The 14,737-nt window shown below is 44.0% G+C and overlaps 1 protein-coding gene across 1 annotated transcript in view; it reads right to left on the bottom strand.

Annotated features, from left to right (window-relative positions):
- The window catches only part of KIAA1549L (KIAA1549 like), a 125,811-nt gene that overhangs the window by 71,720 nt on the left and 39,354 nt on the right, over positions 1-14,737 (bottom strand). The window contains exons 10-11 of the mRNA XM_004369773.1: positions 11,758-11,921; positions 4,908-5,098 (exon numbers count right to left, since the gene is read on the bottom strand). Coding sequence (XP_004369830.1) covers positions 4,908-5,098; positions 11,758-11,921 — 355 coding nt within the window. The remainder of the gene's footprint in view (positions 1-4,907; positions 5,099-11,757; positions 11,922-14,737) is intronic.

Here is a 14,737-nt window from a genome sequence, read left to right as displayed (position 1 = left end):
GAGCCTGACCCAAGCCATGGTATTTTCAATTGCCTCTTATGCATGGGAAAGCTGGACAATGAATAAGGAAAACCGAAGAATTGATGCCTTTGAATTATGGTGTTGGCGAACAATATTGAATACACCGTAGACTGCCAGAAGAAAGGGGCCCTGGGGTGCAGTGGTTAAGTGTGCAGCTGCTAACTAAAAGGTCGGCAGTTCGAATCCACCAGCTGCTCCTTGGAAACCCTAGGGGCAGTTCTACTCTGTCCTATAGGGTCACTATGAGTCAGAATGGACTCGACAGCAATGGTTTGGTTTTTTGACTGGCCAGAAGAAAAACAAATCTGTTTTGGAAGAAGTACAGCCAGAAGTGAGGATGATAAGAGTTCATCTCACACACTTTGGACATGTTATCACGAGGGACCAGGCCCTGGAGAAGGACAATCATGCTTGGTAAAGTAGAGGGTCAGCAAAAGAGAGGAAGACTCTCAAGGAGATAGATTGACACAGTGGCTGCAACAATTGGCTCAAACATAAGAAATGACTGTGAGGATGGCACAGGACGGGGCAGTGTTCCGTTCTGTTGTACATGAGGTTGCTATGAATTGGAACCGACTCCACACACCTAACAACAACGACAACAAACACACATAACAACAACAACAACAAAATACACTTGGCCAGTAAGTAAGCAGCTTCTTAAATGAAAGCTGGGTATTCTTGCAGATCCTCCTCTTCCTTCTTCTGTTCACTCCCTCCTCACCCTCTGGGAATTTAGAATTCTCAGTTCTGTGCACTTTAGTGTACTTCAACACCCTAAAGGCCACGAACAATGAAAACGCCCACTAACATCCATGGAATAAGGCTCCCATCTGCCAAGACTGTTCCATGGAACACTAGAGCCAAGTGAGACATTCCTCACTCCACCCCAGCTCTGCCCCACCCAAAGTTCCACAAACAAGTTTATTCATTATATTCCTTCATTGGAGATTCCTAATGCTCATTAAAATATCAAAAGCTCTCATTGGTTTTGTCATAAAGAGACCTATCTAATTTTATTTAACCTAGTATTTCCCAATTTATTAGGCCACAAACCCCCTTCACTACAAAACATTTTTGGGAGTCCCTGGTGGTGCAAATGGTTAATGTGCTTGGCTGCTAACTGAAAGGCTTGTGGTTCAAATCTACCCAGAGGTGCCTTGGAAGAAAGGTCTGGCAATCTACTTCCAAAAAATCAGCCATTGAAAACCCTATGGAGTTGTTCTCCACCGACACACGTGGGGTCTCCATGAGCCAGAAGCAACTTGATGGCAAGTGATGCTGGTAGCATCCTATAAAACTAGCTGTCTAATTGTGTCTTAATGCTTCTACTCTGCTTCTCCACCATCTACTTCCACACAGCATCAAGAGTGAGCCGTTAAAACTGCAAGTTAGATCATGTCATTCCTCTTTTCAAAACCTCTAACAACTGATTTTCATTCAAAATAAAATTCCAAGTCCTGACTTTGGTCTGTAAAGCCTGATGTGATCTGATCCCTGGCTACTTCTCTGACTTATCCCTCACCACTCCCTCTCTAATTCTTGCCAGCCTCCTTGGCCTTCTTGCTCTTCTTTAAGCATGTCAACAAGTTCCGTTCTCTGGGCTTTGCATACAATGTTCCATCTGCTTGGAGCACTCTTCCCCCAGATAGCCTCATGGCTTAGCCTCATTTCAGCTGGGTCTTTCTCAAACGTCACTTTATCAGAGAGGCCTTCCATGACTTCCTATCTAACGTAGCAACATGCCCCCTCTCCATCTCTCTATCCCTTTACTGTGCTTTGGTTTTCTTCTTTGTACCCATCACCCCCTAAGTACTATGTATCTATTTCTCTACTGTCTATCTCTCCCCACCAGAGCGGGAACATTGTTTGGCTCACAGCAATATTCCCAAACCAAAAACCAAACCCACTGCTATGAAGTCGATTCCAATTCATAGCGATCCTATAGGTCAGAGTAGAACTGCTCCACAGGGTTTCCAAGGAATGCTGGTGGATTCGAACTGCCGACCTTTTGATTAGCAGCCCAAGCTCTTAACTACTGCACCACCTGGTAAATGGCAGATGATCAATGGATATCTATTAGGTGAAAGGAGGGGAAAAGGGATGGAGAGAGGAGTAGCTTTTCCAGCCTCCAAGTGGTCTCAGGCAAGGTAGAAGGGGGCTGGCAATGGGTGTTGGTTTAGCCAACTGGGCCTGCTGTAGGGTTCATTACTTTGTTGTAGGGCAAAGTCCTTCAAATGAATTTCCTAACCTCTAACCTAATTTCTCCCATCTATCATCCATGTTGCCACTAGAGTTGTTGTTAGGTGCCAGCGAGTCGATTCTGACTCATAGCAACCCCATGTGAGAGTGAACCTGCCCCATAGAGTTCTAAAGGCCATAATCTTTACAGAAGCAGATTGGCAGGTCTTTCTCCTGCGGAGCTGCTGGGTAGGTTCGCACCGCCAACCTTTCAGTTAGAAGCCAAGCACTTAACCATTGCTCCACAAAAGCAGTCTTTCTAAAATACATGCTGGACAGTACTGCCTTCCTGGAGAATTTTCAGTGACTTCCCATTGCCTAGAAAATAAAGGTCAAACTCCTTAGCCTGACAGTCAAGACCCTCCACAATCGTAACCTATCTTCTAGTTTTATCCTTCACTACTTCCCTACCCCTGTGAACTCTAAACTCCAGGAATATTCATCAGTTAAGTCAAAGTGCCTGTCCCTCTCCTCTCCCAGCTCTCTCAGAAAGGTGTGCCTTTATCTCTCCCCACCAACTGACATGCACTCATCCTTCTTCCTCGCAGCCTTCCCTGGTCAGAATTAAGTTCTTCCCCCTCCCTTTTCCACAGCATTTTGCTCAGACTCCAAAGTGGGCACCTACACAACATGCTTCATATTCCAGTTATTTCTCTCTCCGTTTCCTCCCTCATGAGATTCTTGGGGTAGGAATCAAGCTTATTGATTTATTTTTTATTGTGGCAAAAATATACACAGCAAATCATTTGCCAATTCAACAGTTTTTACAGGTACAATTCGGTGACACTGATTATGTTCATCATGTTGGGCAACTATTACTACTACCCTTTTCCAAATTATTCTACCACCATTAACAGAAATTCAGTGCCCCCTAAGCCATTGCTGTCGAATCAATTTCGACTCATAGTGACCCTACAGGACAGAGTAGAACTGCCCCATAGGGTTTCCAAGGAGCAGCTGATGGATTTGAACTGCCAACCTTTTGGTTAGCAGCCGAGCTCCTAACCACTGCACCACTAGGGCTCCCAGTGCCCCCGAAGACTTATTAATTTCTGTAGCCCCATCCCCATGCCTGGCAAAGTGCTCTGTTCATAGTAAAAACTCAATAAATGGTTTTTGAGCTGAAATCACATACTCTACTGAGAAACTAGGAGCCCTGGTGGCACAGTGTTTAGGCACTGGGCTGCTAACTGAAAAGTCAGTGGCTTGAACCCATCAGCAGCTGCACAGGAGAAAGATGTGGCAGTCTGCTTCCATAAAGATTACAGCGTTGGAAACCCTATGGGAGCAGGTCTACTTTGTCTTATAGGGTCACTATGAGTCAGAATCGACTTAATGGCAATGGGTTTTTATTGAGAAACTACCAGATAAAATACAACTATGCTGGATCAAAGGCACTATTTTTTTTCCCCAAAATTTATTTATTTATTAAATTTTGGTCTTTATTTTATTTTTTATTGTACTTTAGATGAAGGTTTACAGACAAATAGTTTCTCGTTAAACAGTACACATATTGTTTTATGACAATGGTTAACAACCCCACGACATGTCAACACTGTCCCGTCTCAACCTTGGGTTCCCTATTACCAGCTTTTCTGTCCCCTCCTGCCTTCTAGTCCTTGTCCCTGGGCTGTTGTGCCCCATTAGTCTCGTTTTGTTTTATGGGGCTGTCTAATCTTTGGCTGAACGGTGAACCTTGGGAATGACTTCATTACTGAGCTAAAAGGGTGTCCGGGGGCCATACTCTCAGGATTTCTCCAGTCTCTGTCAGGCCAGTAAGTCTGGTCTTTTTTGTGAGTCAGAATTTTGTTCTACATTTTTCTCCAACTCTGTCCGGGACCCTGTGTTGTGATCCCAGTCAAAGCAATCAGTGGTGGCAGCCAGGCACCACCTAGTTGTACTGGACTCAGTCTGGTGGAGGCCGTGGTAGTTGTGGTTCCTTGGTCCTTTGGACTAATCTTTCCCTTGTGTCTTGTTTTTTTCATTCTCCCTTGCTCCCGAAGGGGTGAGACCAGTGGAGTATCTTAGATGGCTGCTCACAGGCTTTTAAGACCCTACACACTACTCACCAAGGTAGAATGTAGGACATTTACTTTACAAACTGTGTTATCAGTTGAGCTAGATGTTCCCCGAGACCATGGTCCCCACAGCCCTCCACCCAGCAATTCAGTCCTCAGGGAGTTTGGATGTGTCTATGGAGCTTCCATGAACTTGCCTTGTACAAGTTGTGCTGGCTTCCTCAGTATTGTGAACTGTCTCACCCTTCACCAAAGTTACACTTATCTATTGTCTATTTAGTATTTCCCCCTCCACCCCTCCCATCCCTTGTAACCAACAAAGATTGTTTTTTTTTTTTTGAAAAGGCACTACTTTTAAGATAAATTAAAATATATAAGTGCGACACCAATGCCAAATTTGTTATAATAAACATAAGAGCTAGATCTCTGCTGTCACAAAGGGTGGCTCATGTGAAGCAGATACTGTGATTCTGATCCTCTCCCTTAGTCTCCTTTTCAAATATTCAAAATGAGCACTAAGGGGAATGTCTAAAGAGAATAACAGAACTAACATGAGGGCTTTAGCTGCTCTCACCATCCATTATTTCTCTTGCTGATATGGAGAGGTAGAAGTTGGCCCTGTCCTACCTCTTTCTGGTTTCCGTGGACTTGGCGGTCTTGATGGTGCTTCCATCCTGAGCGGCGTCTCTTTCCTGAGAGGCAGGAGCGTCTCTAATAGGGAGCGGGAGGACCACCGTTTCCTGAGTCACAGGGATGACCTCCTCATCCGCCCCTTGCTGGCCCAGGTGCTGCTTGGCATAATCAAAACCCTGCACTGGCTGTGAAGAGGAAACCGATTTGCAATCATATTTCTAGCAAGGTGTGACTCCAATGACAGCTTTTAGAGAAGACAGGTGGGAAAGTGCATGTAATGGGACCGCACTTAGATTTGCAATGAACAAGGGTTAACTCAAATCCCCATCATTATTTCTGTCTTTGCAACATCAGAGTCCGTATTAACTGCACCTAGCTATAGAATCTCTATAGATAGAAGTTGCTCAGAAAAATTACTAGTGTAAGAAAGATGCAAGTATGTGTGAGAGAACAAACTTATTTCAAATATTTTAGAATATTAATTTTAAGTCAATGGAGACTGCTAATTAGAAACACTCTTAATTGATGTGTTAAAACAAGCCCTGCAGAATCTCCTGCCTAGAAATATTGCATCATCCTTAAACTCAGCTCTCATATAGCTTTATGCGTAATAATAGGTGTGTGGCTTTGCCAAGCCACTTAACTACAATGCAATTCAGTGTTCTCATCTGAAAAATGAGGATAATCATATCTGTTTTATCTCCACCACGCTTGGGTATTAACGGGGATCGCAGATCTGAAAACACAGAGAAACATGCTACAAAATGTGAAACAATACAATCACTAATAATAAAATAGATTTATAGAACTACTCTTTAATCCAGAATTCTCCCTTAAGCAGGCTGGCTCTCCTATAATTCATTACTGGGAAATTAGCAAGGATTTTATTACACAGTGTTTGAAATCCCAAGTGAATAGGGCAGCTGTGAGCAAAACCCAACAGACATCCATTAATAGCATAATAGAAAACCAAGAGGCATGTTTAACAATTCCTGGGAGTGCCTCAACTCTGCTTTACACCCCAAAGCAGCACAATCCAAATTTGAGGCAGTACAGTGTGATGATTAAGAGCAGCAGCTCCAAAAGTAGACTGCCTGGTCTCAAATCCTGGCTCTTTCACTTATTAGCTGTGTGACCTGGAGTAAGTTATTGAAGTCCTCTGAGCATCCGTCTCCATCTGTACAATGGGGATGATAATAGTGTAAACATGATGAAATGCATATGTATGTGAGAGTGATATTTAACCACCCTCAAGGGCTCCTGTGAGGATTAAATAAGGAAATTTTTGTTCAGCATTTAGCTAAGTGGTACACAGTAAGGCCTCAATCAATATTAGTTATTATTGTCATTTGTGTTTCTACTAATTCACAGTCCAGATGAAACGGACATTAGTCATTCTTTTCAAGAAAATTTGAGGATGAAACTCCACCTCCCCCATTTGAATTTGATCAGAACTTGATATGATCAGAAGCTCCTCCTTCAGCAGCTAATTTAGTTAAGAAATGTACCAGGGAGGCTCCAGAAAAAAATCCACACCCTTTGCTGTCAAGTCAATTCCGACTCATAGCAATGCTATGGGACAGAGTAGAACTACCCCATAGGGTTTCCAAGGAGTGGCTGGTAGATTCAAACTGCTGACCTTTTGATTAGCAGCTGAATGCTTAACCACTGTGCCACCAGGGCTCCAGGGAGGCTCCAAATTTATTAAATCTAGGACTGTGGACCAACTCGTCAAATCTTAACCACTGTGTCTCAGAACAGGATGGAGTTTTATTGCCAAATCCATCAAAGCTTCCTCATTTTAAGATGCCTCTAGCTCTGCCATGGAGTCTTTGGGTGGCGCAAATGGTTAACACACTTGACTGCTAACCAAAAGATTGGAGGTTCGAGTCTACCCAGAGGCACCTTGGAAGAAAGACTTGGTGGTCTACTTCCAAAAAATGTCATTGAAAACCCTGTGGAGCACCGCTCTACTCTGCAACAAATGGGGTCGCCATGAGTTGAAATCAACTCGATGGCAATTGGTTTGGTGTATTTTGGTAGCTTTTCCATGGATGGTTCCTCCAATTCCCTGGAGGAACTCACTCTGGGAAGTGTGGCCACCCTTCCTCTCCTCTAAGACAGTCATGCTCTAATCCATTTGAAATCACTGGCATTCTGATACCAGGATCTAGGATGTGTTTCTGAAATAGTGTTTTGCTAAGGGAAGAAAATTCTGCTCTTTTCTGTCCCCCCTGCATTTGTGCTACGTGAAACAGAATAGAGCCTTTGGATAACTTGATCATGTCCCTAGAATACTGAATTGCCTGTTCTTCCCACAACCAATTGGTCACCAACTGATTCAACTTCAGAATGTCTCTTGGAGCTGACCTTTTCTCCCCAGATCCACTGTTTCATTGCTTCCTGCCCTGGTCTTACTGCTTCTATTCATCTTCTTTCTAGGTCTGCCCTCGACAAGCCTCCAATGTTATCATCCTCAAAACCATGTCTGGTCATGTAACTCCCTCATGAACAATGTTTGATGGTATCCCAACTCTTCAGCAAGGCATTCAAGGCCCTTCACAATCTGGCTACACCCGCCTGCCCAGCCTCATCTCCTGTTGGCCCCGTTTCTGCTGCACCCCCACGCCCTATTTTCTGGTTCACTTCAGTGCTAACAACAGTTACTGAGCATTGTGTTTGTTGCTGAAGATATAAAAATGAATAATATAAAGATGAACAACAAATGGTCTCCTACACTCAAGGGGCTCACAGTTTTGGCCTTAGTCAGTATTACCGGGACAGTACTGAACACTGCATAAATTATGTCATTTAATTCTCACTGTAGTTAAGGAGCTTGGTATTATGACTCTTTATAGATGAAGAAGCTGAGGTTTCTAGAAGTTAGGCACGTACCTAGGCTTACACAGCTGCTCTGCTGTGGAACCAGGATTTAAACCCAGTAGTATACAACCCAGAGCCCGAACATCTAACCATGGAATTATGATTCTTCCCATGACCCTTCGTTTCCTTCTGTAGTCTGCCATCTTGGTTGAGCACCTCCTACGGAGATTCCTGGCCTATAGTGAGGCAATGAGCATCTCTAATGGCAGCAAGGCTTTCCAAGATCCCAGTGAGGGATACAAGGTGGCTTTGGTCCCATTTCCCCGTCACCTCCCACTCTGCCTGGATTTGGCCCCCTACCCTTCACACTGGGTTGAAGTTATCCGCTGGGTACTTCAGGTGACTATGTTAGTGATGACGGGTGTGCAGAAAGACAGACATTAAGGAATGACAAGCATAAAAGGTGGCCATTGTTATTAGGTTAATAATAACAATCCAGGCATATGTTTGGTACTTAAAGCTCACAAAATACTGATGCCTCATTTCATCCTCACAACAACCCTATTAGGTAAGCAGGAAAAACATCACCATCTTCCTTCTACAGATAAGAAAACAGAAGCTCAGAGAGGTTCAGTGACTTGCCCAAGATCACACAGCTAAGTGGTAACCAGTTCCTCAGTTTTCTAACTCCCAGGGCAGTGGCCTTTCAATCCTCAACTTGAAAATTACCTGAGATGGATTAATTTCCATTAGGTTCACATTAGTGACTCTCAGCAACAGTAAAAAACATTATGAAGCATGTACAGTAACTTCAGTGGGATTTTATAAAATCACCAAATGAAAATAATCTCCAATAACTGCAAAGGTAGACATGTTACCCAGACCTTTTAGGAAAAAAGCATGTGTACTCAAATAGGCCAGCTAGCATATATTATTTATTATGTGACAGGCACAGTTCAAAGCAATTCACAGATACTAACTAAATCTTCATGATAACCTTGTGAGTACTGTTATCACCCCCACTTTACAGATGGGAAAACTGAGGCACAATGAGGTTATGTAACTTGCCCAAGGTCATAAAGATAGTATGCAAGAGAGAAGAAACAGTTGGCTGTCCTTGGGAGGTGACTGTCCCAAGCAGATTTTCATGCCAACCCTTGCAGGCCCTCCAAGCTCCATCCCACAACAGGGTGTGGCCCCAGTTACCTTCTCCTAAGGCTGCCTGTTCCAGGTGGCACGTTCTCTTCAATTGTATGAAGGGAACAACTGGGAAAAGGTTGCAAATCCAATGACAAAGAGTACAGAGAAGTGAACTAGGAAGAAAGGAGGTGGAAAAGGCATGACTCCTGGCCCTCCTGCATGTGTCATTTTCTCAGCACTCTCCCTGCAGAAGCCTAGCTGACAACAATGGTAACAGGTTATGTCCATAGTACCTTGTCTCTGGAGAAGGGTGCAGGCATCCACGCCCTGGCCTGAGCTCCCAGGAAAGCACACCCGCCTCCTCTGCTTAGCATGTTAATTACTGAGTCTCAGCAAGGATCCCCAGCACTGTCCTCTGCCACTGTAGCCTGCATTCTAAAGACGCAGTGATGTCCCTGGGACCATCCTCCTAGTCTATGGATTGGTGGCGAAGGCTAACTTTCTCATTCCGCCTCGTCCCCTTGACATTAATTGAATTCTGCTCACACACACAAGGTTGTGAGAAGCAATACAGGCAGCTCTCTCCTCCCTCCAACACTGCAGTGTCCCTGGGTTGCAACGGCAGAAGGACTGCAGTAAGAATGAGGCAGTTCCACTCTGCTGGTTTCCCATAATAAAAGGGCTTTGGAAATCAAAATGCGTAGTCCAGCCTCATTGAGGAAGAAAACAGCCACAAGCACCATAACCACCAGCAGCAGCAGCAGCAGCACACATAAGTGAATTCAATCTTCTAGTGGAACATAAATATGCTTGATTTTCAACATCAGCCACGGATTTCAGCAGCACAATGCACTGGGTAGGAACATAAAAGGGGCTACGAAAACCCACAAACATTCATTGGTTCCAACTTCAGACAGCTCTCCAGCTGGAAGTTATGCTGACATCGTGTGCTGCCCAACTCAGCTTGGCAAATTAATAAAACTTTGGTTTAATCTAGAACCCAAAGATGCCATTTACAACGTCAGTATGGCGTGTTTTGCATTCCCGGGCTCGGCTACAATTAGATTCTGGTAATTACTGTTACATCTGAAAGGCTCATGTTGTAACTAAGCTAAGATGGAAATGAAATGTTCCTTCTTGGAACAGTTTCATCTTTCCCTGCTTGGGTAATTTCCAACATACATTTCTTACCAACATTATGCTGTATCTGGGAAGCGGATGCCTTTGTGGCCACAGAAACAGAACAATTTTCCTTGGGGCTTGTCTATTCAGTACACAGTGTCTAATTAAGCTGCAGCTTTGCAACAGGTGTATCAGTTTAGTAAAGAATGGAAAACCTTTGATTTCCTTTGCTGAAGCCAGGCGTGATCATCTGGAAAGAACTAAGGGTGTAGTGCGGCTCTCAGCAGGAACGATCTCCATAGCTGATGTGCATTCCAGTGCATTCGAAGTGCAAAATGTATTCACTGTTTCCTTCCTGCACAGGCAGACCAAGCTCTGAAGTTCAGAGCTGGAAGGGGATTTCTACCTGCCAAATCTCCAGGTTCCGGCAGATGTGTAATGTAGAAAGAGCCCAGAGACTCAGATATGTGCCCGAGTCACCCCTCTGCTGCTCATTATACAACTCTGGACAAGTCCCCAGTCTCTCTTTCTCTTGGGTGGCTCGGCAGCAAAATGAGAATAATAAAACCTGTCCTAACTCTGACCTACCTCACAGGGCTGCTGTGATGAGGAAACGAGGTGATGAATCTAGAAAAGCCCAGCAAATTCTAAGGCATTATTTAAACATCAAGTATTACAGTTATTATATATCCCTTGGGGGATAACATGAAGGGAGAGATGTGACTAGAAAATCAGCCTTCAGCATCTCCTCAGTCCTCCGTTCCCCTCTCAGTCACCAGAGGTGGAAGGTGCAGAGAGGGGCCCGCACTGGAGGAGGACAGACTCCAGCCAGGCTTCGGTCAAGCCACAGAACTGGAGTTTGACAGCAACCTGGCCAAGGCTCTGCAGCTCATCCACCATGGCAGCCTTTGAAGGTATGTCATTTCAGCCAATGGAAGAAGGACTGTTTTGAGGGTTTAATATCCCCAGAACAACCCTGCACTGGGAGCCAAGGAGCCTGGTTCTATATAATCAGTTCTGCTACTTACTAACTGTGCAACCTTGAAGGAGTCACTTCTCATCTGTAAAAGGAAGGAGTCAGATTAGATGATCTAAGGCCCCTTTAGAGGCAGGGGTGGTTCAGCGGTAGAACTCTCACCTTACATGTAGGAGACCTGGGAACACACCTCATGTGCAGACACCACCCGTCTGCCAGTGGGGGCTTGCATGTTGCTATGATGCTGAACAGGTTTCAGCAGAGCTTCCAGATTAAGATGAACTAGGAAGAAAGGACTGGAGATCTATTTCCAAAAATCAGCCAGTGAAAATCCTATGGATCACAATGGTCCAATCTGCAACTGATCACAGGGATGGTGCAGGATTGGGCAGTGTTTGGTTCCCTTGTGTATGGGGACGCCATAAGTTAGGGGCCGACTCAACAGCAGCTAACAATAACAAGGCCCCTTTCAAGTCTATCGAGTTCTTACTTGTCTGGGCCTGAGCTTCCTCATTGGTAAAATAATGGTACTTCTCAAAGGATTGCGTAAGGATTAAGTGAACTGATGCATGTAAAGCAGTTATAAGCATTGATGGCAGAGTGAGCATTAGATAAGCATTAGCTATCATGTCCTGATTATAAAAATAAAGGGTCTCCTTCAAAATGAGGGCTTGTACAGATGTCTTTGATGGTACTTGCAATGGCTCAGAAACCAGAGAGGAAAGACAGGAAGAGCCGTGCAGGCCTGGGTTCCTGCTCCTCTCCCCCACCGCTTCCGCATACCTTTGCTCTCTGAGGCAGGTTCATCATGGTGTCTGGCTTGAAGTCGTTCTTGTTCTTCCTGCAGAGCACAGCAGTGATGATGATGATGATCACCGTGACCACGGCAATGGGCGCCAGCACCGCAGCGATGATCCACAGGTTGTTGGGCGGGTTCTTCACAACAGCTGTGGGAAAGAGCAAGCCGGAAGCATGTGATGAGGAACACTGAGAAAAAGAAGAGCAAAGTGACCCCAAGATAAATCCCTCCCAACTCCAAGTCATGACAGAGGGGGGTGTGGAGGCTAAGAGGGTTTGGGGTCAGAAAATTTCTGCCTCTGCAGCTGTGTCACCTTGGCAAGTTACTCAAGCTTTCTAAGTCCCAGTTTCCTCATCTGTAAAATGGGGCTATCACTTTGCAAGGAATCAGTGACATGAAGTGCATGTGGTGCTTTGGCACAGTGTATGGTCCCTAGTAGGTGCTCAATAAATGCTAGTCTTCATTAATGTTAAGAGGTGGAGGAGGAAGATGTGTCATTGCCAATTTTCTCCACTGGTGACATCCATGAGCCTAAGGAGGTGAAGAGAGAAGAAATCTATGGACTAGAAATAGGTGGTAGCATCAAGAGGCAAAGGCCACAGAGAGATGACCCTCTGAGTAAGCAATGAGTAAAATACAAAATGTGTGGATGAATCTCCCCCAGAATAGCTGGTGGGGGAAGCTCGAGAATGCCTCAGTCTAATAAAAAAGACCAGGCTGTCCTCAGAATCTGAGTAAAGAAAAGTGTAACTAATGTAATTGTCAGTAGCAAGGATGTATTATTAGGACAGTAGGTGCCTCTCGTGGTGGAACTGGGATTAATTAACCTGGAGGGGGCAACAGGGTGATGGTCATACTCTATCACAGTAGGAATTTGGGTTACAAAGGTGGATTCATTTGTCAAAACTCATCAAATGTTCTACTTAAGATCCGTGCACTTCACTGTATGTAAATTTTACCTAAAAATATCATAAACAAATATTGAATTCCAGTTAATGATATGCATGCTCAAGTATTTACAGTTGAAGTATACTGCTGTCCGTAACTTATGGGTTATGTGATAATGGAAGTAAAGTAAAATGTTGACTGTGGAATCTAGGTGGTGGGCACATAGGTGTTCACTATATAATTCTTTCAACTTTTTGGTAAGTTGGGTTAGGAAAAATCTAAAAGAAAGAACGAGGGGAGGGAGGGAGGGAGAGAGGGAGTAAGAGAAGAAGTAAGGAAGGAAGGGAGGGAGGAAGGAAGGAAGAAGGAAAAGAGGAAGGAAGAAAGAAGGAAAAAGGAAAAGACCCTCAATGTGAGATGAATGAGTCTCCCCCAGGATCACTGGTGGGGAAGCTTGGAAAACACTTTGGTTCAATCAAAAGGTCAAAAGGACCAATATGTTCTTAGGACTGGAAGAAAAAAACAATAACCAAAGTGAATATCTGTAGGAAGAAAGAGTTATCATCAGAAAGAAGTGGGGTCTGCAGGAAATCTAGATAAAGAGATCAAAGGCAGGCAAGAACTTGTCCTTGCCAGGGGAACATACACTGATTGGCAGACATGAGTATTCTGATCAGACAGCAGGTCTACCTTGGTAGCCAAGAGGGCTGCAATGGGCTCTTTTAGCTTGGCGATAATTGCCCATTAACACCACCAAAATTCTCTTCTCTCCCACTTCCGAGATGATTCAAGGCTTTGAACTGGTTCATTCCAGTTCGAACCCCTGCTGAGAATCTGCATTTCCACCCCAGATATATTGAATCAAAATCTGCATTTTAACAAGATCCCTAGGTGATTCTTATGTATAACTCCCTAGGAACTTGTTAGAAATGCAACGGTTCAAAGCCCTGAGATGATCATCCAGACTCATGGCTTTAAATACCATCTGTGTTCTGATGATGCTGATTTCCATATCTCCAGCCAGGACCTCTACCCTGAACTCTAGACTCCTATATCCAACTGCATACTCAAATCTCCAACAGGTATCTCAAACTTAATATACCTAGAACCCAACTCTCAATTTTCCCCCAAACCTGTTCTTCTGGTGATATTCTCCACTCCAATAAATGGCAACTCCTTCCTTCTAGTGCCTCAGGGCAATAACCTTGACATCAAAGCTTATCTTTCTGTTTTATTCTCACCCAACATCCTATTAATCAATAAATTTCATCACTTCCACCTTCAAAATATATCCAAAATCTTCACTTCTTCCCACTGCTACCACTGTAGTCCAAGCAACCAACTCCTCTCACCTGAATTACTGCAATGGTCTTTCTCCTGTGGAGCTGCTGGGTAGGTTCGAACCACCAACCTTTATTTAGGTTAGCAACTGAGTGCTAAACTGTTACATCACCAGGGCTTCTTTAGACGCGCATAGTAGATACTCAGATAAATATTGAATGAATGCATAAATGAACTACCATTATCTCTGTTGCAGTTTGGCTCCCCATACAGGCTTTCTTACAGAACAGATTATCAGCCAGCTAAAAGGAAAAGTTCCATCTCCTTGGTAGTTCTAGTCATAGTTTAAATTAATATACTGGCAATCTAGTTTATATATCAAGCTCTTATAAGTCTGGTTAGCATGAGTTGGTCCTCTTAATTCCTGCTGAACTCGGGGGAGTATTAGACCTGCAAAGCTGAGGACCAGACCCTGGAATATAAAGACCCCTGCTGGTAAGTGCCATGTGATGAGGACGTGCCTGAGGAATCAGTCTTCTCTCTGACTTTAACCACCCCCTGACTTCAAACAGTATCTTGCTAGCCAAGAATTGCCTCTTGTCTGGCTGCACTTGGATTTGAAGTACCATTAGTACAAAAGAAATTCTTTCCACAGTTTTCATCAACTGGTGATTAATCACATTAGTAACTTCTGAAAACAGCTCATTAGATAATGTGCTTCTGTTGACATTAACACTTAATTGCTACTCTTTTTAGTAATTAAGTATTTATATGTGAGTTTTATGCCATTAACAT

The sequence above is a fragment of the Trichechus manatus genome, unplaced genomic scaffold, assembly GCF_000243295.1.
Source record: "Trichechus manatus latirostris isolate Lorelei unplaced genomic scaffold, TriManLat1.0 scaffold00006, whole genome shotgun sequence".
Classification (NCBI taxonomy): domain Eukaryota; kingdom Metazoa; phylum Chordata; class Mammalia; order Sirenia; family Trichechidae; genus Trichechus; species Trichechus manatus.
The sequence above is the reverse complement of the archived record's forward strand: the minus strand, read 5'-3'. Positions and strand labels throughout refer to the sequence as shown.